Source organism: Camellia sinensis, chromosome 12, assembly GCF_055761805.1.
Source record: "Camellia sinensis isolate YWXY chromosome 12, ASM5576180v1, whole genome shotgun sequence".
Taxonomy (NCBI): domain Eukaryota; kingdom Viridiplantae; phylum Streptophyta; class Magnoliopsida; order Ericales; family Theaceae; genus Camellia; species Camellia sinensis.
In genome coordinates, this window is record NC_138972.1 from 84,508,707 (window position 1) to 84,532,902 (window position 24,196).

Below are 24,196 nucleotides of genomic sequence, written 5' to 3' on the forward strand. Positions count from 1 at the left end.
CGCAAAAAATATAGTATTTGTGATGGCAGAAATTGCTGTCGTAAAAAAAAATAGAGTATTTGTGATGGCAGAGATTGCTGTCGCAAAAAAAAAAAAATAAAGTTTTTGCGACGGTACCAACTACAGTCGCAAAAAAGAAGAAGAGTTTTTTGCGATTGTAATACGTACCATTGCAAAAAAAATAAAAATAAAATATATATATATATATATATATATATATTGTGGCTTTGAGATGACATCATATATATATAGTCATAAAATTGTTTAAATAAATGCAACGGTATTTTTCTGTTACAAAAAAAAATAAAAACGACGTCGTCTTACTCTTTTGAACATTTCTCTTTTCACCCATTTTTTCATCTTTCTATCTCTCTTCTCTCTCTCTCTCGCACTTATCACTCTTCTTTGTCTCTCTATGTCTCTGTCTCTCTTCTCTTTCTCTCTCTCACTCATCACTCTTCTCTGTCTGTCTGTCTGTCTCTCTTTCTCTCTGTGTCTCTCGTCTATCTTTCTTTTCTTTATCTCTCTCATCTCTCTTCTCTTTACCTCTCTCAGTTATCTCTCTCTGCTTCTCTCTCGTTTATCTCTTTTCGCTCTTTTCTCTCTCTCTCTCTCTCTTTGTCTATACTTTTTCATCCATTTTTTCATCTCCATCTCTCTCTTCTCTTTCTCTCTCTCTCTCTTACTCATCACTCTTCTCTCTCTATTTGTCTGTCTATTTGTCTCTCTCTCTCTATGTGTCTCTCACTCATCTATTTCTTCTCTCATTTCTTCTCTTTCTGTCCTTTTCGTTCATCTCTCTTCTCTTTATCTCTCTTGCCCATCTCTCTTCTCTTAATCTCTCTCATCTCTCATCTTTCTCTGTCTCTCTCGCTCATCTCTCTATCTTTCTCTCTGTCTCTCTATCTTTCTCATTGTCTCTCTCGTTCATCTCTCTTCTCTCTATCTCTCTTTGTCTCTCTCTCTTCTCTCTGTCTCTTTTCTGTCTCTCACTCTCTATCTCTATCTCTATTTCTTTCTCTTTCTCTTTTTCTCCCTCTCTCTTCTCCCACTATGTTTGCGTTGCTCACTCTCTCCCTCCCGTATACTCTATTTACTTAGCTCCCTCTCGATTTATCGATCCACTACAAGAAAATGCACTTTTAGCGACCACTTTGTCTCTCTCTCACTCATCACTCTGTCTCTCTTTCTCTCTCCTTTATCTGTCTCTCATTCATCTCTCTCTCGCCACCCATCTCCTCTACCACCTTCACCACTACTGCAAACGCCATTCCACCACCACCACTACTTCCACTGTTGCCACTTCACCTCTACGACTACCATGACTACTACCATTGCCACCACTCCACTACCACCACTACTGCTACTACTATTACCTCTCATCCACCGCCGCCACTCCATCTCCCATACCACTACCACAACTTCATCACTAATCTCCTTCGCCATCACCACCACCACCACCACCTCTTATCCATCACTTTCACCACTATTGTCGCTCCCTTTCCTCTACTACAAAAAATTTGTTTGGTCATGGTTTTTTAATAGAGTGTTGAATTGAGTTTTGAATTGTATGTGGAATTGAGTTTTGAAAGTTTGATGTGACATGTGAAATAAAAAAATTTGTTTGGTGATGAGTTTTCAAAATAGTTTTCAAAACTTAATTCAACATATAATTGATAATCAAATACATAACTCATAACTCGATATCCGTATTTTTGATCAACAGTCATAACCAAACTATTTTTAAAATACTCAAATAAAAAAATGTTTTTTTTTCAATTAATTGTTTTTAAGTAATTTTTTTGAATATTTTTTTTTTCAAATCATTTTTTTTTCAAACAACTTTTATGTCAATTATTTTCTGTCAATTAATTTTTTAAGCATGTATAAACATTAAAAACATTAAAAATATTAAAAATATTTAAAAAATTAAATATTAAAAATATTCCAAATATCTAAATCTAACAAAACCTCAATTTCCCCCCCGTCTTTTCCCCGTCTTTCCCCCCTTTTTTTTTTCATTTCCTTTTAGGTTTGTAGAGCCCTAGTTTCGGAGCCCTAACCTTCGAAACAACTGTCTCTCTCTCTCTTTCCCCCCTGTCTTTTCCCCGTCTTCCCCCCTTTTTTTTTCATTTCCTTTTAGGTTTGTAGAGCCCAAGTTTCGGAGCCCTAACCTTCGAAACAACACTGTCTCTCTCTCTCTCTCACGGAGGCGACGACGATCGGCGATAGTGGTGGCTAGCGACGATCGGCGATCGGCAACAATGGAGGCTAGCAGCGATCGAATCATCGATTCGAAGGTATTCTTCTCTTCTCTTCTATTCTCTTCTTCTCTGCTCTTCTCTTCATTGCTCTATGAGATTTGGACCTCTCTCTCTGTTTTTGATTTGTACCTCTCTTCTCTTCTCTTCATTGCTCTATGACATTGGGAAGTGAAGGTGAAGAAGATGTGAGATGGCTTGACAATGGTCTGCAGAAGGCTATGGATAATTTGATAAGTGTTGTGAAAATTTGAAAACTAAAACAAGAGATGTTATGAAAATCACAGAATCTATTAAAATGTAAATCAAATTAGAAAAATTGATGTTAGTCAATTTAATTTTGATGAAGTGTTGTGGTGATGTTGAATTAGATGGACAAGGCATCCATAATCAAAGATGCAATTGACTACATCCAAGAATTGCATGAGCAAGAGAGGAGGATCCAAGCTGATTTAATACAGCTTGAATCTGGAAAATTGAAGAAAAATGCAGTTTTTGACTTGGATCAAGAGATTCCAACCTTGTCAAGACTCAAGAAAAAGGGAATTGATCATAGTTATGATTCAAGGAGATCAACCACTTCTTCCATTGAAGATCTTGAAGTAAGTCTTTGATTAAGATTTGATTAATAATTGTTTAGTTTTTGGATAATTTTGTTTTGGTTAGTTAATTTGTTCATAATTTATACTATTTTAAAAAAATGAATAGAGGGATATATTGGACATATACATATGTATCAGTGACGTGATGTGTAGTTGAAATTCAATATTAAAAATCTTAAAAGTGATTTTTTGTACCTGGCCATTAAATTTTAGTTACACAACACATCACTTATTCTAAAATTACTTTAATAAAAAAAAAAATCACTCTAAAGGATCCATACTAAAATTTTATATCAGAACTTATCCAAAAAATTTAGAAATGGGATTGTCTCCAACCAATTAGAGCATCTAGTCTGGCCTACTGTCATCCCATTTTAGATACAATTTGACAATCCGATATCTAATCAAATTAATTTTTAGTATAAATGATATGTTCGAAAGGTTTGATCTCAATCTGAATTTGGATTTCATTAGTTATAGGACGTTTTGATCTGGGCAATTACATGAAGATATTTTGGAAAGGAAAAAAAAAATGTGACATCTACCTCAATTTTGGCCTTCCCTTTTAGATATAGATATGTATATAGAAAGGAAATCGAAATAGAGAAAGACTCAAACAATTGCAAGAGCCATGCACATGTTATTTTAGAATGGTCAGTTGAACCCTAGAAGGTGCAGAGGCTCTGGCACTATGTGCTACCCCATTTTGGTTGAATTTCTTTGATTTATCTGAAATTTGTGAATTGAACTTGACTCTTCTTCTTCTTCTTCTTCTTCTTCTTCTTCTTCTTCTTCTTTCTTTCTTTCTTTTTATTTATTTTTTATTTTTTATTATTGAATGAGGATGCATTAAAATTTTTATCAATTGGAAAGTAGTGTTCCTTAATTCAATTTTTATTGACTCAATCGCAATTTTTTTTAAAAATTTACACACGCATCGCGTGTGCCTTAACCGCTAGTATTTATTTATTTATTCTTGTGAACTTCTGTTAATTTTCAAGTTTTGCTTGTGAAAATTCTTTGACTGAAATATGAATTTCTTTGTGGTTCAAATTTTATTCTTTGGGTTTGGTTTTGTTACAAATCTATGACATAAGAATGGGTTTCTATGAATAGATATGTTATGTTATTATTTGGCTTTATATATTTGGTAGTTTAGCATTATTAGTCCTATTTTGTTCTTAGTTAGTTAATTTTAAATTTTAAGTTGTTATGGGATAGTTTTTAAAATTTTCACTATGTGTACGTACTTTTAGTCCTATTTTTCATCCTTTTTGGCCTAGCAATAAATAAGTAAATAAAACTTCAATTTACACCTGTCAAATGAATTTCATTTTATTTATTAGTTGAGTTTTATAGGCATGGCAGCATGGGCTAGATTTACGCTAATTGGTAGGCTCCTGTTGATTGTGATACATGCTGCTGATTGTGATTTTGAGCAAGTCTTCATGAAGGGGGAATTTTTTTCTTACTTCTTATTTTAGCTCATTTTTGGTATTAATAACTGTTTGTTTACTTTTTAACAAACCATTAATAATTGCTTGTTTACTTTGGTTATGAAGTGTCAGTTTTCTCTTGCATAAACCACCTCCTGCAAACAAACATGGGCAATTAAGTTATATATATTATACTCTTTTTGTTTTTATTTTCTATGTTTTATCCTCAATATTTGAAATTGCAGAGAAATTTTATGCACTTAATTAGTCTGCTTTTCTAACATCTTGTGCTTTAGTGTTTTCCAAAACTAGCATGGAAGACATTCATAATGTTTACTTGTCGTTTGCATTTCTGGAATGTCAATATGGGCCACTGATTTTCTTGAAGGTTCTGGGGATCTTTGCTTAGTTGATCACAAGAATTGACGATGTGGCCTGCATACCCGAGGTATATTTTTTTATTTTTTAAAAAATTTGACCGGAAGGAAAAGGCACTGGACTAAATTTCTGAGTGATTTAAAAGAACAAGCTTGATTTTTGGAGTGGGGCTTGTAACCCCCTAGCATATGATGAATCTGCTAGTTCTTTCTGTTGCCAAATGTGATTTTGGGCAAGTCTCCATGACCGTAAGTGTTTTCTGTAGTAGCAACATAATACAGAACATTCTGTTGGATTCATTTGCTGTTGATTATGTTGCTGTCTTCTTTCTCTAGTTTTATTTTGTAGTTAATTCTTAGCTTTAATTAGTAGATTTATAAGCAGTATTTATGTTTCTTGATCATAAGCTTAATTGGAAGATATAGAAGCACTGTTTTTGTAGGTTAGTCATTTAAGTATGTTATGTTGTGTTTGGGACATTGTGTTGCTGAGAAAATATGCAATGAGGGAAAGAAAAGGAGACTGCAAGTCTATTTGGGTTTTTTTTGTGTGTGTGTGTGTGTGTGTGTGTGTGTGTGTGTGTGATGTATTTGTGATGTATTTGTGCTTGAAGAAGATAAATAACTGCTAATTGTTGCTTATTTCGTGTAAGTAGTAGATCTATAAGCACGGACTATGCTTGGTTGCTGAGAAAATAAGTTCAATGAAAATAAGGAAGAAGGAAACTGAAATGCTGAAATCTTTCCTTAATTTTATTTTTGATTTCCCAAAATTGACAACTTACCATATGCCCTTATGGTTTTGGATAAACTATATTGACAAAGTAGTTTACGATTCTAGTTTTTAGAGGGCAGTTATAGTTGCGCTATGCAATTATGAATTCCTCATTTATTTGTCAACATTCTTGTACACTCACAATGTTGAGTAGCAACAGCCAAAATCCTCATTTGGGATCGTTTTTGTACACTCACAATTTTGAATTGCTTTTTTTTTTTTACAAGAATTGTATTTGAGGGATAGAACAACAAAAAAAGTTTGGTCTATGGAGTTGTGAATTTGTTTTGGTCTTTTTATTTTGTTTAAATATGGGACAATGGTGTTTTAGCCAATCGCCGAAACATCCCCAACTATTCACACCCCCAAAACATCGCATTCAACTCTCTGTCTCCCACTCGCTGCTCCTCACCTTGCCGATCACCTCCACCTCTATCGCTGTTAGAGTTGCCAATCGCCGTTAGTGGTACCGATCATCACCGCCACCGCCACCGCCACCGCCACCGCTAGCCCTACCCTCCTCTTAGATTGCCTCACCGCTTAGCAATTTGGTAAGTTTCTTTTTCTTTCTCTTTGCTTTCTCTCTCTCTCTCTCTCTCTATGCTTTTTGCTATGCTATCTTTGCTGTTGGCTCTTTCCCTTTGGCTTGGGCTCTTTATCTCATCCTGTTTCTGGTAAGTTTTTTTTTTTTTATTGACATGATTCTATTATTGTGAAATTGTGAGAGGTTGAAAATTTCTTATATTTGATGAGCATTTGTGAAACAAATATAAATGTATTGATTTAACTTAAAATATTTGTAAGCTTTTTGGTTAAAATATAAATGTAGGTTGTTTGGTTAAAATTTTAATGTAGGGTGTTTGGTTGAAAGATTAAAATATATATATATATATATATATATATATTTGTAAAAAATATGAAATACAGGAAAAAAAAAAGAAGAAAAAAAAGGAAGAAAAAAGTATTGATTTTGCTTAAAATATGAATGTAGGGTGTTTGGTTATATTTGATGAGCATTTGTGAAAAAAATATAAATGTAGTAAAGTTTAGGAATGTTGCTTTAGTAGTTACTTTGCTATTTTTTTAGATTTTTCTCTCAAAATATCAAATAAAAAAAATGTTATATATGGTGTTGCTTCAGTAGTAACTTTGCTTTTGTTAGATTGTGGCTTCACAGCATTGGTTTTTAAATGATGGTTTGCAAATCCTTAGCCACTATATTTCATAGTTTTTGAAGCAGATTTAATGCCTTTGTCTTTGGCTCATCATGATAGTGTTGACTTCACTGGTTTTTGCTGTTCTAAATAAACAAATTCTTTTGGTAGCCCTTCCTACAGCTAGGAAGGCACCTCTTTAGGCAAGTAAATTCTTCTCTACTTAGTGAATTAAAGCTTGAATTATGGTTATTATAGTTATAACAATTCTTGTGTTTTTTAGATTCTTTGTTACCTTAATTAATTGATGTGTATCGAAATTTGTAGGTACCAAAAGAGTATTGAGCTCCTGATCTTGAAGCTTCCATTCAAGAGGCTTGTTCATGAAATTGCTCGAGACTTCAAGGTAATTGAATGGTCGCAATAGATAAACAGTGTCATATTTATTGTAACTGTTTAGGGTTTTTTTTTTTTTTTTAAATGTTTTTGATTAGTAATGTTTTTGTTAATTCTTGCCATTGTATGTGAATTTTTGTTTGTATATTTGTGTTTGTGGCTTAAAATACACATTTTACACTTATGTCCAAACTGAACATTAATAGGTCATGTTGGATTGAATAGGATAAGAAATACATATTAAGCCGATAGAGATTCAAATATTGTTGGAGTTTGAAAATGTTGAATGTACATTATTGTAATTTGAGTATCTCCCTCTCTGCTAGGAGAAATTTTTCTCTCCAGTTATACGTTGTCAAATATCTCCCTCATTTGACTACTACTTTTTCCTTCTTCTTTTTTTCTTCTCCCATTTAATCAAATAGAAAAATGCTATGAAATCCACTTATGTACCTCTATTTATCCTGAATGAGAGTTATCTAGTTGAGATTAAATTTGTGTAATGTGGAGTTGATATGTAGAATAATTTTAAATCACAAGATGACAATTTTGGACAGTTAAGTCTAGATTTATATTGTAGTATTACTGAATCAAATAACCTAATATCAATTTATTTTCTGTCTCATACTTTTTGATGTCTTAGAGAGCCCTTTTTTTTTTAATTTATAAAAATTATGTTTTCTTTTCTTCTTTTTAAAATCTTAATTGCACACCGAGTACAATGCTCTTGTTCAATTTTTTCTTTTCTTTTTGGGTGTATCACATAACTCTTGTTTTTCTTCTAAGGTGTTTTAGAACTGTGTGTGTGTGTGTGTGTGTTCAATCTACTTTCCCAAATCTATCTCTATTTATTTTTTCTTACTTTTCTTTTTATGAATTTTTACTTGAACACAAAATTGCTTAGTTTCAAAGCAGTTCATCTCCATCTCTCTTTTGTTTTTAATTTTTAATGAAATGCAAAGTTTTTCCTACTGAGTTTTCTGTTGTATATTTCTTATAAAACACGGTTCTTTATACTTTTAACAATTTTTTTTTTTAATTTCTTTGTTTTGGTATAATTTAGACTCATTTTGTATATACTTCTCAAAAATGTTAATTCACATACAAATTGTTACAAGTAGGATGTTATGATCGTTGACCTATAACCCTTTTTTAATGACTCAACATAGAATCCCAATTTTAAGAGAGAAAGATCTAAATTAACTTGAAATGCAGTAGTCAAATAAGAACTTCAGTTAATTTGACTGAGTGTATAACACTTGATAGAATAGAATGACAAAATGGTTCAATATATGGTTCAATATATGTTCAAAAAATCGAAAACCCATCTTCAGTCAGTCCCATTTCCTTTGAAGAAAGACTTGATTTTGTTTTTCCAGGTGTAATTTATGAGATTAGGTTGATTGTTTGTGTTATTTAATGTTTTTGTGGTTGAATCTATGTTGCTCTAGACTTGGTAGGTCCACTACACTACAAGAAAAGTAGGCTTAAAACACAGAAGCATTTGCAACAGCACACTTGTCACCAGGTTTTATTATTTACTTTTTTTTTTTGGTTCAATATGATTGCAGTTCAGCAGATATGACAAGATAAGTGGAAGAAGCCGGGGGTTTGGAGATCCACTGTCCGTGGTGGAACCAAGAAGTAGACACTCGAAAAGCAAAATTTGTGTTGCTTTGTTATATAGATTTTGTTAACTTCAGGGCCTCTAGGGTTTGGAGATCCACTGTCCGTGTTGTTAAAACTTATGTTGGTTCAAATGATTGGAATCTATCCACAAAAAAAGAAAAATAGTTATATATATATATATATAATGTATAAATTGTTGTTTTTTGCATAGTGTTCATGTGAGGAATGAAACTTTAATGGGTTTTTAATATTGGAGCATTCTACTTTCATAAAAATGAAAGAAGGGTTCTATAATTGTAAGCACATTGTGTGAAGAGGACTGGAGTTCTGCATTTTTATGAACACGAGCTTCAAATTTTATGATCCAAACACATCCTCAAGGAAAGAAGTTGATACGGATGCATGAGGTGTTGTGTTTGAATTCATTGTGACAATCCAATATCTATTTGCCTGCAGGTCAGGTCAGCTCTGAAGTGGGAGATAAAAAGTAGAGAAAATCAACGGAGAAAGATAGGTGTTATGTTTATGTGAGAATGGTAGATCATGCTTGAGATATGTTCGTTTTAGGTTTCCCTGAGCAGGATCTGTAACGCCCTCAAAATAGCAACATTAAACCCATCAGATAAGACATGCAATTGCATATAAACTAACCACATTCTTTTATTCATTAGAGTTCCATTACATAAGTATTACATGTTAACATCAAAACAAAATGCCCTACGGGCTTACAGCTTTCCAAGTTAACACTTGGTTACAACAAAAAGAGTACTAACTCATACACCTTAAGCCCTTGGCTTGTATTTACATGTAATACATCAAAAAGTAAAATGACAACATTATGTCCGCCTCAAGCCTCCCAAGCTATGTCCTTAGAGGTGGCATGCTTCCTGTACCTGAAAATGATATTCCCATATAGGGTGAGCCACAGCCCAGTAGAAATACACTAAACCAACCATGAACAATGACTAAAAGATTAGCAATTGATAGATAGCTAACACAGATACATTCACATAAATTACACATTTATGTCATACAACTTATGAGTCTAAGTTACCTTTCATTTTCCCTTTTTCAACAGACAAGCATGCTAGCTCTATCATAATTTCCACAGATATGTATAAAAACTATATCCCACATTCAGATAAGCATATAAGCTATATCCACATTCTCAACAGATATGTATAACAACAATATCCCACATTCACAGATAAGCATATAAGCTGTATCCACACTTTACTAAGATAAGCATATAAGCTCTATCTTCACTTCTTTAGACAAGCATATGGGCTGTGTCTACGGAGTTCATCCCCTATCTTCTCCCAACACTATCCGGTTTAGAGGTACATCCCCTATCTTCCCCTAAACCGCGGAGTACATCCCCTATCTCCTCCTCTACACATAACGTATATAAACACATTGGTTCTATATACAATCACCCAATACATACAGTTAATGTATTCTATCAACCGTCAAGTTCCATGACACATTTCATTGATTAGTTTCAGTTTGCCTAATCATCATGCATTGTCTACAACAATCACGACTATCCTCCACCGATAGCCCAAAGCAGTTATTTCTAAGCAGAAAATAAATGCACAATGGATATTCAATCAACATTTCATTTCCTCATTTCTCACAATTAATTATCCCAATTATTTAAACAATGTAATTAGGTCGTTATCCATAATTACCATTTCAACCCTTAGGTCCCATTTTCATCAATGATTCAACATTTATTCCATTTCTCTATGCCAAACATGCATCTAGGTTTATTATGAATAAAACCCCAACTTTTGTAAAATTGCAGAAAAGCCCCAAACTTTCACAAAATTACCAAGCCAAGCCCAACATCTCAAAATACCAAAATTTAAAGACAAAATCCATAGAGAGGAGTAGGGTATCCCTACCTCGAAGTTTAAGCCAAAAAGGAGATGAAGACTCGAAGATCAACTTGCTCCAAATCCAAACTTTTTCAGATTAAAACGAAGCTCTCAACGCCCTCTATCTTTTTAACAAAGGCTCTAGGCTAGATTCACACTCTAGGGAGATCAAATCTTAGAGAGAGAGTAAGTTTAGAGAGAGAGGGTCTCGGATCAAGGGTTTGATCAAAGAAAGGAAGTGAAAAAGTGATGTTTAAAACGCTACTGTCCGCTGATATAAAACACGCTCGCTCGAGCGAAGACTTGGTCGCTCGAGCGACCAGACACAAAAACTCTCGCTCGAGCCAAGGAACTCTCGATCGAGCGAAGAAAAACCCAGACCGCTCGAGCCACGAAAAGCTCGCTCGAGCCAAGAAAGGCAACTCTCAGGTCCAGAACCAGACGCAACACTCGCTCGAGCGAAGCCACCCTGGCTCGACCCACCAGACACAACTCAACTCTCGCTCGAGCGACAAACTCCTCGCTCGAGCGAAGGACCAAAAATCTGGGCAGCAACACTAGGCTCCCAAACACAACCAACCTGAAACAAACCTGCCCAACACATCCTATAACTCCTTGCTATGATCTGCCTTTGTGGCTTTGTATTATGCTACCTTTGTCTCATAGAAAAGTTATGTATGTCTTGTTTAATTTCCTTCCCTTCTTTTTTTTGCCTTTTCCTTTTCTTTTTTCTTTTCAATAGAAATATATATCCAGAAATACCTTCCAGTGCAATATACCTGCAGTTCTTTATGTGATGATGTTTTTCCTGGGTATCGGTTGTGGTCTTCCTTTTTGGTGCTGTTGTTTCAGACGTTGGCTGAAGATAAAAAAGAATGTCTTCAATTAGTCTTTTCTAAAGGAGAGAAGAATACAGGCATACATTTTTTCTTTTCTTTTTTGTTTAAATGGTCATTTTGAACAACAAGAGTTCCCTAGGGGTGGTCTACATTGTGGTGTGGATTTGACTGGTAAAATATACTCAATTTTCCACAACTGAATACAAGTAAATGTGTTAGAAGGTTTTCCACAGAAAATTCGACTACTTGGTATTGTATTGATTTCAATCTGTTTTGGTGTTTGCAATGTGTATGGCATATTTGGCAGATTTCGGATTTGCTTAAGTTGAAAGTCTTAACTTCATGTATGAAGTTAATGTATTATGAGATTAATTTATACTCATGTCAATTATTTGAATCATTTATTTCATATGATAAGATGTGAAGAACATGCAAAAAATATGTTGCTCGGGGAAACCTAAATGGAACATTTCAAATCTATTGCAATAGTTCCCATTGTTGTGCATTGACCTTGTAACAGTTGCCATTATCCTGGCAATAGTGTCACCCAAAGCCCTCTTAGCTCTTTGCACTTCAGAAAAAACTAACTCAACCCACAGTTCCATAGGAAAATCTCATAATCAAATATAGAAACAACAATATTAACCATCACTCTGTTGTCAACTAAAAATAACATATTCAACCACCTTTGTGGTAACCTTAAAAAATAACTGTAGAGTGGTAACATCACAATAGTCACAGGAGCATATTTTAATTTCCCCTGCTTCCTTGATTATAATTTTTACTTGCATATAATTAAAAAATATACGCTTCTCATAATTAACTACCCAAAATAGGACGGCTCATTTAGTAAGGTTACATCTATCAAATCACATGTCATGTATCAATCTCATCTATTTATCAAATATCTTGTGTATCAATCTCATATGTTTATTGAACATCTTGAGTATTTTCTGTCCCTAATGAATTAACTGCATATCGGCAACATTTCTCCAAGACAGCATCATGAACCTGCAAAATATCCCCCACTCATCAACCAAGGAGAAGATTGAAAAATTTTAAATATTATGGCCATAACAAATAAAATAAATAAATAAAAGTACCAGCAAAATAAAAAATAAAATAAAAACAAAAATACAGGTTCCAGGATCAGAAAGCTATAAATGCATGATACTGTGAAATAGACAACACATCCAATGGCTGGTATGTGTCCAATCCCATATACTTCACAGAATTTCAATGGCCCTTTTGTGTCCCATGAACTCTTGGAAACCTGGTGAACCAGAGTTAGCATCTATGCATGATAGATTAGATGTTCCAAACTAAATGAGACCATTAAGTTACCACACTTAACCAGATTGTGAAATGGACATGCCTGCCCAACAAATTCTTGAAGAACAAGCCCCCGACTGGGATGTGTAACAAGCCCGCAGGGGACCTTATGCTACAGTTCGGACTCGATTTGTGTCACGGTTCTTAATCTGAACCAAAGAGTCCAAATCTGACAAATCGTTTTGAGAAACAGATTTTTGAAAAAGTAGTGCCAAACATGGACTGCTTTGCCAGATACAGAGTCGCCACCTAAATATTTTTAAAATGGGAAAATTTAGGAAACCCTGACTCGGTGCCGAAGGCCACATGTCCGTCATCACCGGAGTTGTCTCGGCTCGGGAGCTTGGGTACGATCGGGGAAGGTCAGCTATGAGCACCCCCTCTCGCCCGGTCCGAAGACCGGCCTCTACTAACCGTGATATCCAGTTTTGAAAACGTTATGTATTCTTATTCCAATTATTAGCCTAGCATTACTATGTTATGCACGCGGTAAACAAGTATAGACCGAATCGCCTAAATTGGAAATAAAACATTTTATGTTCGTTTTGAAAATGGTTTGCTACTCGTAAGTAGGCTTTTGGAAAAGATGGTTTTGCCACTATCTAGTGGGCTTAAAAATCGCAGTTTTAACGCATCATCCCAATTTAAGCAATTTGACCTCCACCCACAGGCATTCGAGCAGTTTATCTCACGTAAGCACTTAGCCGCATGGTAAGCATACTGTCATGGCAACACTCACACGCATGCTGGATGCTAAAGCAAAAATACTTACATCGTACTCCGTGCCAAAACAGTAAACTAGTTAGCAAACATGCATGTCCTAGTTCATGTTAAAAGTGGCTAATGCATCACATGCAAAATGCGATCTAGGAAGGCTCGGCTAGCCCTAAACATGGTATGTGAAAATGCACAATTATCACATATTCGGTTTAGAATTTGAAATACAAATGCGGTTAGCGTGATGTACCGAGCCTAATGTATGCAATACAAATGCATGGATGCACGCATGCATAGCATAAGGTATGCTAATTTCAAAAAATGCCCTAATCTACCATCATAAGCGGGTAAATAAAAGGGAAGAAAGAAATAGGGATTGGAAGACATACACACCACCCACACACACTTATTACAGATTTTCCCTCACTCGGAGGGCCCAAATAAATATTACAGTCCCAAAATAATAAACAAATGAAATTATTACAAAATTTCTAATTTAATTTTAAAAGAAAAGATGGCAAAGGAAAGAAGAGGGTAGCCGCAGCCTCTGCCTCGGGATGCGCGAATGATGCATGCTTGAATCCGTCTCGCCCGGAAAACCCGTACTGTACTCCTGCCGCCTCTGTTTGTACTGCCTTGTCTTTCTGAAAATTGCCAAAGTACTGGAGCAAGTTCCTTGCATCCTGCAGAGCACCACCGGCCGGACAGAATTCCCACCGGCACTTCACAATTCCCATCGGCATTTGTTGGATTCCTCGGCACTCCAGATATTGCCGGTCGGCACTAAATTCTGCCGGTCGGCAGAAACTTCCTGCAGAAGACAATTTGACAGCAAACAGAGAACAGACAGTGCATGGCATGGGGTTCTCAGGTACATGTGGGCATGGTTGTGCTTCTTATCATGTTTTGAACTCAAAGAAGCACGACCCTCGATCTTTGAGCCATCAATGGAGCATGATGACCCAAGGGATCAAATTCGCCACTCAATGTAAGGATGCATGCAACAAACAAAATGAGATCCGAACCCTTTTCATGTCGAAGTCAAAGGCCCCGGTGACCGAGAATCAAGGTACATTGCATCACTTGGAGTATGAATGTCCCTTGATCCTCATATTTGGCTTGACACCCCAAGCCAAATGATGCAATGCATGTTATGCTCACAAGGCTCAAAATACAACATGATGCTAATTATGCAAGATATGCCAAATGTCATGCAACAAATATGACAAGTATGTAATGCTAGTATGCAAGATGCAAGTATGATACAAACATGAACCAATTTGGCAATGGGATTAACATACTACAAGGCTTAATGAAGCAACCATGCAACACACATGAAACAAGCATGCAATGGGGCCTTGAACCATAAAGGGACAGACCTTAGTCCACCCCAAAACAGTGGCCAAAAAGGTGCCAAAGTAGTGGACAAACAAGCATGGAAGCATGCACACTAATAGGCCCAAAATTAAGGCACAACAAAGGAGCATCTTGCTATCACTACCCCAAGCCAACATGGTATGAGCCATGCAACCAAAAATGATATTTGAATACATTAACAGCCCTAAAACCCAATGATATGGCAACCTTGAAGGCTCAAACACTTAGGCATACAAAATATTCATTTCAAAGCATAAAAGGGGAACACCTTCAAAGCATGAAAGGAATGATAAATACAAGCATGCTAACATGTTTTGGGGACTGAAATGACATGGCAAACAACTTCAACTCATTAAAGTAGACCAACTAAGGCAATTTACGGTTCATACACTTGAGGGCTCACAAGCCAAAATGCATAGCAACCATGACAAACATGTCAAACATGACCGAATTGATAACCAACAGATTTTAAGCATGGAAAAACAATGCTAAAAAAACTTCTTAGTGCCAAACCAAAATCATGCTCAAATGGTGTGTTACAACATGGCACTCTCTAAACCAAATAATGGGATTTCAAAGCAAGTATGCTAAGCATGTAAAGGGGCCATAAATCCGGCCAAAAACAGTGATCCCTCATGACCCAAAAACACCCAAAAAGTTCTGAAATAAGGCAAAAAACCAAGCAAGCATGCATGTTACCCTTTTGGGCCAAGACTCAAGGAAACAAGACCATAAAGGGAGAGGGGTGTCCCTCCCCTATGCAAGACTTCAAACCAACTTTTTTTGACACTAAAAATACACTGATTTTCAATGATCAAAGGACCAAAACACTGAAGTGAACAAAACCTTATCAAAGAGGCACCAAAATGGACCAAACAAGGCCTAGAAGGGTGAGTTTGCACTCAAACCACAAAATGACCTTAATGAAAGTGCTAGAGCAGGAAAATACAAGCCCTTTTTATGTTATACACAAGGGCTAAAACAGCAAGCAAAATAGGTAAAAAACTATTGCAAGTTTGGGGAATATAAATCAAGATGCTCACCCTTGAAGAACCTTTGAAGAACAAATGGTCTAGCCTCCTTCTTTTGATCAAAACCAGTCCAAAAACTCAAGAAACAACCCCCCAAGTCCCTCAATCTCGGAGTAAGGTGTGATGGTGTGTGTAATGGTGCAAAAGTAAGGTAAAAACCACATTTTGAGCTAAGAAACACACACAAAGGAGGAGAGAGAGGGAGGTATAGAGATAATATGTATCTATATCTCCAAGGTCTGGTTTTTGGTTCCAAGAGTCTAACCTAGATCAAAGAGGAAGGCCCTCCTCTTATAAGACTCCCTCTTGCAAAGCTTATTCAACAAGCTTGCTTAGAGGGAGATCCCTCCATACACGTGTATGGAGGGGGGAAGAGTTGGTGCCAGCTATCACAGCTGGCACAAAATATCTCCATAAAGTGGATGAACAGTGGTCGGCTACCCAAAAATGCCATTTCGGCAAAAAACAGTGCCGACCGGCAACAAACTATGCCGACCGGCAATAAAATGTGCCGACCAGCAAACAAAAGTGCCGATAGCAGCAAAAAACCAGCCGGTGGCCTCTAGCCACTGCCGGTGGGGTGTAGGGATGGTCCACAAGCCCTACCCTGCCTCTCAAAGGCAAGATGCAAGTGTTTGGTGCAAAACCAGACACTAAACGGTTGAGTTCGGAGATCCTGAGGTAGGGCACGCGAGCCGAGACCTCCGGGAACTCCAAACGAACACAAACAAGGATAATCACCAAGTATTCAAACGGTGACGTCCAAGTCTTGAGGACGGTCAAAAATGGGGTGTCTACAGGATGCTAATGAATCTATGGATATATCTCTTTCATAAAATAAAAAATATATATTTTAACATAAAAGGACTTCAGAGGAATGAGTTCATCATAATGTGTTCTAAATGCCTGTGAATGACCAAACCAGCCATTTAAGATTCCTAGGAGCTGATGAACCATGAAGTTAATGAGAAATTGTTCAACAAGCTAGAAAGATAAATCCAATGAAGTGATTGGGAATCTTTAGAAGATTAGTCAGTATAAAATTGTGATTGGGAATCTTCAGAAGATTAGTCAGTGTAACATTGTTTTTCTTAAACATGAACTACTCTGTGTCTGTCAAGTAGCCACATTGATCTGGGTTTATAGCACGTACATAAATGATGTTACGATCATTAATAAATTCTTTATTCGTAGTTTAGTGGTGGTTTTGTTTAATGATTTTGAAAATATATATTTGAGGAGAGAAACTCACGTCGATGGCAGGAAATGACTATGACTTCATAAAGCATATAACTTTAGCTGTGCACTTTGAAGCATCTCAGATGTGGGAACAATTGAAGCAGTTCTTCATGACTTCGTCTCTGTGAGGGAAATATATACACATCAAAAAAAGGAAAGAAAAAAAAGAAACAAACAACAGGAGAATCTACTAGTGTGTTACACGAAAAAAATAAATAATAAAAAATAATAAATAAATAAGGGCAAAATACAAAGCCCACAAAGCCGTAGTTAAACTCTTGCTCTAATGTCAAAAGTGGCAAACCCCAAGCAAATCAAATTGACAACCAAAATAGGAAAAGCTATAAAAAACAAAAAATCTAATGGAATTTCTATGGTGACTTAGAAGAATTTGAGTGGTGTAAAAGTAGTTAGGTTGACTGATTTGTTCAACAAAATATTACAAACTAAGAAGATGGTTGATGATTGAAAGAAAAATGCTCTCGGTACATGTATATAAGAAAAAATGTGATATGATATACCTTGATGCCAATGCATCCATTCACATCGAGGGTTGTAAGTGTGTTTGAGCAGAACCTTGACAGGGCCTCCAAGCACTTATCAATAACACCAATAATACCAAACAAGCTGCAGTTTTTCCATCCATGAAATCAGTAACAGATGTTATATCAAGAGGAAACTTTTTAATAGCCAGAAGATGACTGCACGACCATACGATTTCACCATAACAGTATGGAATGGCCAATGCTTATCAATCTTGCTAGTACTCTGTATTTGATACTAGATGTGCATGTTGCACTAAAATTGTTTCAGCAAGGTTGCAATAAAATTCAATCAATAAAAAATTTGAACAATATGACAATGACCATCGTGTCATATCTCAACTCAACTCAACTCGACAAGGCTTTATTCCAAATCCCAATTACTTTAGTGTAAGCTACATGGATCCATTTCCTTGAATTGATTATGATAAATACAGCTGCTTAAATTACAGATTTCATTTTAAGTTCATTCCAAATTATAGTTCAGCTTTCATATTTTCTGCATGCCATGTTCCAATAACTTGGGTATGGATGTCAGAGGTGTGTATGTGCCTAAAATCTGATTAATCTATTTCCAAATTTAAGAAATGAGGGACACAACTAAATGTGATATTACTTAATGCTCTTTTGTTTTTGTTTCTAATGCTAAAATGGTGTTTTTATGTAACATAGATCATCAACCACCGATACTATACCCAATTTGAAGCAACAATATCCAATTCACATAATAAGGGAGTTTTGACTTCATGGCATAATCGCATGGTATGCTCTTAAAAGCTTCTAAAGGCACAAACCAGACATAAAATGCATCAATTTTTCACATTCAATAATATTAGTCTCATCAAGATTTAACCCCAAGGGGCCGAGTGGTAAAGACACAAGAATAAGATCCAAGGTCTCAAGTTTGAGTCTCCCAAGGGGCCACTAGAGGTTTGTGGTTGTTAACTTCAGGCCATATGCTTTCAACGTTCAATGCATACAAAATACGATTTTAAAATGGAATCCAAAAGGCTTTGACTAAAAATTAAAATAAAACATTCCTACAACTTACACTAGAATGTTGAATTGGAGCACAAATTCCCATTAGTCCACATCCAAGATGCTCTATACCATCTTCAAATAATTGGACTATGTTATAAGTCAATTTTTACCTTGTTCTTTCAATAATCAAACAATAACAACATGTTTTCTGTAAGAAAAAAGCACAAAATCTGCAATAGCACAAATGAATAGAACATGCAAGTGATGCAGACATATTTTCCAAAACCATAATTAATTTTTTTTTCTTGCCATACCCATTGAAAGGTTTTAATTTGCAATTGCAATCACTGCCAAACTTCCAAAGCATGGATAAGTTCTGTCAATGGCCTATTGGCATAATTAATGAGTCATAGGTACTAACATTTCAATAAGAAAAATTGAAAACAAAAGGAATAACAAATGGCATACTACCATAAAAGTTGCTATTTAAAAGCAACTTTAACTTAAAAGTCAAGAGAGAAGGTCAAATAATGTTTCCCTGAAGAGTAGGTAACATAAAACAATTTACTAAGGGCTATTAGTTTTGGGTCCTCCAGGTACCACTCCTCATTTCCCCATTATGCTACCTAATTAGACGCTACAGATTCACCGTAAATCTAAAATTGGTAAAAAAAAAATTAATACAAGAGATATAATTACTAATTTATTAAATATATGATTTCAAGGTCTAAAGATCGATACAAACAATCAAGAAAACTAATGGGTATAAGGGTAGATTATATGTATGCATATATACATACCTATATGCATATGATATGCTATCTCTATGTGTGTGTATATATATATAAACAATGCCCAAATAGTACACATTAATATGTGTTGAGGAGGGAAAAGATTGGGTACACACCTAACCTTTGACATAGTACACAGAGTGGCTGCCTCGAGACTTAAACTCATAACTTCAAGGTTATTAGGCTAAGATTTTTACCATTGAACCAATGGTCACCCCTGTGTGTGCGCGCACGCATATATATATATATATATCTTAAATATACAAACATAAGAAAGTAACACTTCTCATAGGAAAATAAGTTTCCAGTAAACCAAAAAATGGGTAAACAAGAAGTATTATCATTGAATCTGTAAACAATGTTCAAGATTATCATTATCAAAGGGTTCAATAAAACCACAATACACATACACACAACGAAATGATTTTCTAGATAATAATTTTTGAAGAATTCATCAAGAAAATTGGTTGCACCTGTCTTCAACTAGCCTGAGTTGAAAGAAAAGAATTCATCAAAAAAAAATTATTTATATTTTTTGGAAAATTTTGATAAAACTCTAATTTGAACGAGAGTGTTAAGATGAGTTGGGTTTTCCCATATCACACTAATCTTGCACATAGCTTTCAAATCCAAAATTTCATATCAGGAAGTACTAAACAATCCAAGAAAGCTCTTTTGATTCTAACATATTAATCAGAAACTCAAACAAGGTCTACAATTTCTTACATATCTATTGGTTTTCATAAAAAAATCATATGATCAAAACAAGACCCAGATAACTTATTCTATCAAACAACACCATTTAAGCTCGATCCACAGATCATCTTAAGATAAGTAAAAACACCAATTAGATTATATTATTTTATTATAAATTTTCTTTTACACATTATTATGTTAAAATTAGTGTTTGTTTTATATGTCTAGATTTTTTATTTTACTTGTGTCTAATAAAAATTTGGATCTGCCAAACTTTAAAAAAAAAAAGACTAAAACTTAAAAGTAATTTTGTAGCTTAAAAACAGAGAAAATTTATTTTATACAAAAATTTACATTGTAAAAAAAACTTGTTTAGATTTTTCTCCTTAAGTACACTTTTAGATTTTCTCAAAAAAGCTTGAGCTGGGTCGCCTGTGTGTTTAATCAGCATGTAGACGTATAATGCTATAGCAAAGAGAAAGCAATTAAACAAATGCCAATATGATTGAGAACTGATGTTAATTTTGAATGTGAACAAAACTTAATATCCTCAGCTATTCACTTTTTAGGGTTAGGGTTTTGAAATCAAAGCCCTATCTTCGGTGGTTACAGATGTTAATTTTGACTGAGAACAAACCTTAATATTAGATATTCAATAAGGGTTAGGGTTTTGAAATCAAAGCCCCAATGGCACAGCTATCTTGGGTGGCTGTAAATAGGAACATACCTGACCTACAGAAGAGAGCTCTCGTAAATATTCAATTCAACTAGAAGGGAAAATATTTGCTAACAAACCCATGGTGGAGACGTGAACAGAGTGATGGCTTGTGAAGAAGATGTTGACAACGGTGGCATGGATCGCCGACGGGGCTGGTGGTCTTTGGCCATGGCGGAAGCTTCGGCTATGGTGGAAGAAGACATATAAATACAAAATAAAAAAATAAAAATAAAAAACAGAAAACATAGAAGTTAACACACCAAAGCTGAAAGCTACTCATCCAGTTTCCAGGCTTAGTTAAGATTGAACATTGCAACCAACAGAATTGCAAGCTTGTTTCCCACAGATAGGTTTACTCTTTGACATTGGAAACATTGCTTGGACATTTCGTTGAGAAATGGTATTATCCAATTCTGTAAGCAATTGGGTGCTGTTGGGAAAACTAGGTTGTGATGATTCCTTCAAACATTTGACTTCTACACTGTCATGAGCCGATCCTTCTAACAACGAAGGATTGACAGCCTCAGCCTCAGAAGTAGTTGAGAGGCAAAGTGACTTTGAGTCCTCTTCCTTTTCAGGAGCTGCAGAACCTGATGAATTAAACAATTTAACGTAACAAGACAAAGAATGCAAAGAAGAAAGAAAAATGATATGACATATATACGAATCAAACCTTCACATGCAGGCCTTGAACTCTCTCCCTCAGGCAAAGGCCAAGATTTTGGTTTTCCCAATTCACCATCCAAGCCATTCTTGTTATTGTTTGGGAACATATCAGCCAAGGCATACAGAGTCTCTACCACTTCTTCCTCATCTTTTGTGATTGGCCGGCTTGGAGATCCATCTAGATCTTCTGGTTGCTGCAAATCCAATTCCGGTGTTAAACACAAAATGGCAAATTGAGGAAAATTGTAAAACATAATCTGAAATTCAGAGGAAGAGATTACTACTACATTCAGTCTGGATTTCTTTATGCCCGGTAATTCAACTCCATTGGCCCCATGGTTTGTCTCTTTCTTATCTGGGAATGGTGGAGAAATGGATTCACGGTTGCGCTTCTTCATGGCTGTAAATGTAAAAGAATAATTCCTCAACCTTATTAAAATCCAATCAAGTATAAATTATTGAAATCTAAAAATCTATCGAGAGCATTCAATTTTCAATCTTTTTTTTTTTCCTTTTATTTTCTGATTTAGACAAGATGTGATAAATAGATAGATGAAAATTGCAGAATACATAAAGTATATAATATCAAATAAAAATTACAGAATCTTTCAATCTGAAAAAGAAAGGAAAAGCAAAGGAACAGTTCGGCAACAAAGCATCAAAGATGAGGAAAGTTCCAATTAGACCCACCAGATAGAGCCGAATTAAAATCTGTGGGCTCCAACTAACTAACCCGAAAATCAATCAAAAAACTCCAATTGACCAGAAATCGAACAAAAAGTAGAAAAATTTATATTCTCGTTTCACAAATTACACACCTGACCGTAGCTTCCGAGGAACAGAGGCATGATCAACTGTGTTGCATTCATGAAAAACCTTTTGGGGAAACCTAAATCTCTTGCTAATACTTGTCGTGTTACGAATCTCATCTTCAAATTCAGACCCAGCACAACCCATTTCGCCGTTTTCGTTACTAGAATTCACTTTACCAACAACGCTCAATCTTCTCATTCTTTCTTTCTTCAATTTCTTCGAGAAAACAGTGCCCTCAAAATTATTATTCATACCTTCAAATCAAAACAAACATTCACAAGAAATTATATGAGTTTTGAGAAAAATCGAATAAGGGACAACAAAGAACAACCCAGAACAGGGCAGATAATAAGAAGACACCCAATATTAGCAAATGCTTATCTCAAAACTAGGAGAAAAAAAATTAAAAAAATTAAAAAATAACTAAGAATAAACAGGTAAAGGCAGACAGCCATTAATGAGTTTTGTTGTTTAGCTACAACAAAAAAAACGTAAAATTCAACATGTAAATTTGTCGTCAAATGATTACCAGATTGCTTAATAACTTGTGGATTTGCAGGCGAGGACCGACTCGCTCCTCCACGCCTCATGTCTCGATTCTTGTCCATTTCCTAGACGATAACAGAAACACAAACATCGAATTGAAAACGGCTTCAACGGCCCAAAATTCGATCGAACCCACCTCAGATAATGCTTCCAAAAACAAACCCTTCAGAGAAAGGTGAAGAGCAAGAGAGAGAGGGAGGCCAATCATTCTTCTCTCGCTATGGTGGAAGAGAAGAGAAAGGTGAAGAACGGTGGCCCCGACGCTTAACCGTTGGACTTCGACAATCTCTGCAGCTTCGGCTATGGTGGAAAAGAGGAGGGAGGAGAAGAGAAGAGCAAAAGCACGAACCAGACCAAGAGAGGGAGGCAACTGACTTGGGACCGTTGGACTTCTGATTTTGGTAACCGGTTAGACCGGTTGCCAATTCAAAATTAAATTATTAAAATAATTTAGTTATATGATAGTTATAAGATAATATGGTATATATAAATAATTAAATATAACTAAGTTATGAGTTAATATGAGAATAGTTATGATTTATATGATATTAGTTATGATATCAAACCACATAATTTCATAACTAATGTATGGTACATCCAAATGTACCATAGCATCACCCATAAAACGATATGCAAAGTTTTGAGGGATTTTGAATACTAACTCTCAGAAAATTCTCTCCCGATTATAAATCTCAAAAAAATTCTAAAAGTCATAAAAAAAAAGAGTTGTGCAAATAATAAATGGAATACCGCAAAAATATTTTTTGATGTGTTTGTATAAAAAATCATATTTGAAAACTAATTTAGGTAGGATTTGGAAAAATCATTCTAGTTATCGATCCCTTTAAGTCAAGTGACCAATCACTTTACTTTTATAGTGATCAATTCCTATCAAACTCATATCGACATTGTCTTCTGGAAAATTATGTATCTTTATTTCAAAATAGGATCGATTGCATATCAATTGTTAGTCAATCACCTTCCACTAAAAAATTCTTTTATCATAGGATAGATCACCTAGGAATAGCTTATTAATCGTTAGTCTTTGAACGAGCAATCGATCTCATCCAAAAGAATTTCAAAAGAATATTTGTTTTTAACCACAGATTCCAAGAACATTTTACATTCCCATTACGACACTTCTTTTCAAAATCCTTTTTTAAGTGAAACCTTTTTTTAAGAGATTGAATCTTAAGTTGTCTAATCAGCATTTGGTGTGGGTTTAATGCTCCCTTGCTATGCGAGTTCTGACTTAAAGGGAGCTTGTTTTGGGAGATCGGGATAAGTTCTTAGATTATAGTCTCCTCACTCGGAACGGCTAACAGGACACCCTGGTGATCTTTGCAAAGGGCACTACTTTGGACCTGCGGGAGAGTAGGAAGGATTTTCCTGTAACCA

The 24,196-nt window shown here is 35.3% G+C and overlaps 2 protein-coding genes across 4 annotated transcripts; one reads left to right on the forward strand and one right to left on the reverse strand.

Moving 5' to 3' along the window:
* Positions 1–2,116: 2,116 nt before the first annotated feature.
* LOC145804610 (transcription factor bHLH35-like) lies at positions 2,117–4,104 on the forward strand. The gene is made up of 2 exons (XM_082899119.1): positions 2,117–2,300; positions 2,633–4,104. Exons 1-2 carry the CDS (start codon positions 2,265–2,267, stop codon positions 2,873–2,875), a joined length of 279 nt encoding a protein of 92 aa, XP_082755245.1. The 5' UTR covers positions 2,117–2,264; the 3' UTR covers positions 2,876–4,104.
* Positions 4,105–11,990: 7,886 nt separating this feature from the next.
* LOC114277287 (uncharacterized) lies at positions 11,991–22,976 on the reverse strand. 3 transcript variants are annotated; one of them, XM_082899122.1, is made up of 8 exons: positions 22,782–22,976; positions 22,258–22,506; positions 21,727–21,839; positions 21,447–21,633; positions 18,639–21,363; positions 17,567–17,672; positions 17,059–17,167; positions 11,991–12,360 (listed from the first exon to the last, which is right to left on the reverse strand). In XM_082899122.1, exons 1-5 carry the CDS (start codon positions 22,858–22,860, stop codon positions 21,071–21,073), a joined length of 921 nt encoding a protein of 306 aa, XP_082755248.1. In that variant the 5' UTR covers positions 22,861–22,976; the 3' UTR covers positions 11,991–12,360; positions 17,059–17,167; positions 17,567–17,672; positions 18,639–21,070. The 3 variants fall into 3 exon arrangements, with proteins under 3 accessions (XP_082755248.1, XP_082755247.1, XP_082755246.1); XM_082899121.1 differs by lacking the exons at positions 11,991–12,360; positions 17,059–17,167; positions 17,567–17,672 and having other exon boundaries at positions 20,823–20,957; positions 21,034–21,363; positions 21,724–21,839; XM_082899120.1 differs by lacking the exons at positions 11,991–12,360; positions 17,059–17,167; positions 17,567–17,672 and having other exon boundaries at positions 20,823–20,957; positions 21,034–21,363; positions 21,721–21,839.
* Between the last annotated feature and the right edge of the window lie 1,220 nt (positions 22,977–24,196).

Excerpts from the sequence above, each read along its gene's own strand:
- LOC145804610 (XM_082899119.1), top strand. The coding sequence starts at position 2,265 with ATGGAGGCTAGCAGCGATCGAATCATCGATTCGAAG. Across the intron at positions 2,301-2,632 it reads ATCGAATCATCGATTCGAAG|ATGGACAAGGCATCCATAAT; the intron begins GTATTCTTCTCT and ends ATGTTGAATTAG.
- LOC114277287 (XM_082899120.1), bottom strand. The coding sequence starts at position 22,860 with ATGGACAAGAATCGAGACATGAGGCGTGGAGGAGCGAGTCGGTCCTCG. Across the intron at positions 22,507-22,781 it reads ACAAGTTATTAAGCAATCTG|GTATGAATAATAATTTTGAG; the intron begins GTAATCATTTGA and ends TTTGATTTGAAG. Across the intron at positions 21,840-22,257 it reads TCCTCGGAAGCTACGGTCAG|CCATGAAGAAGCGCAACCGT; the intron begins GTGTGTAATTTG and ends TTACATTTACAG.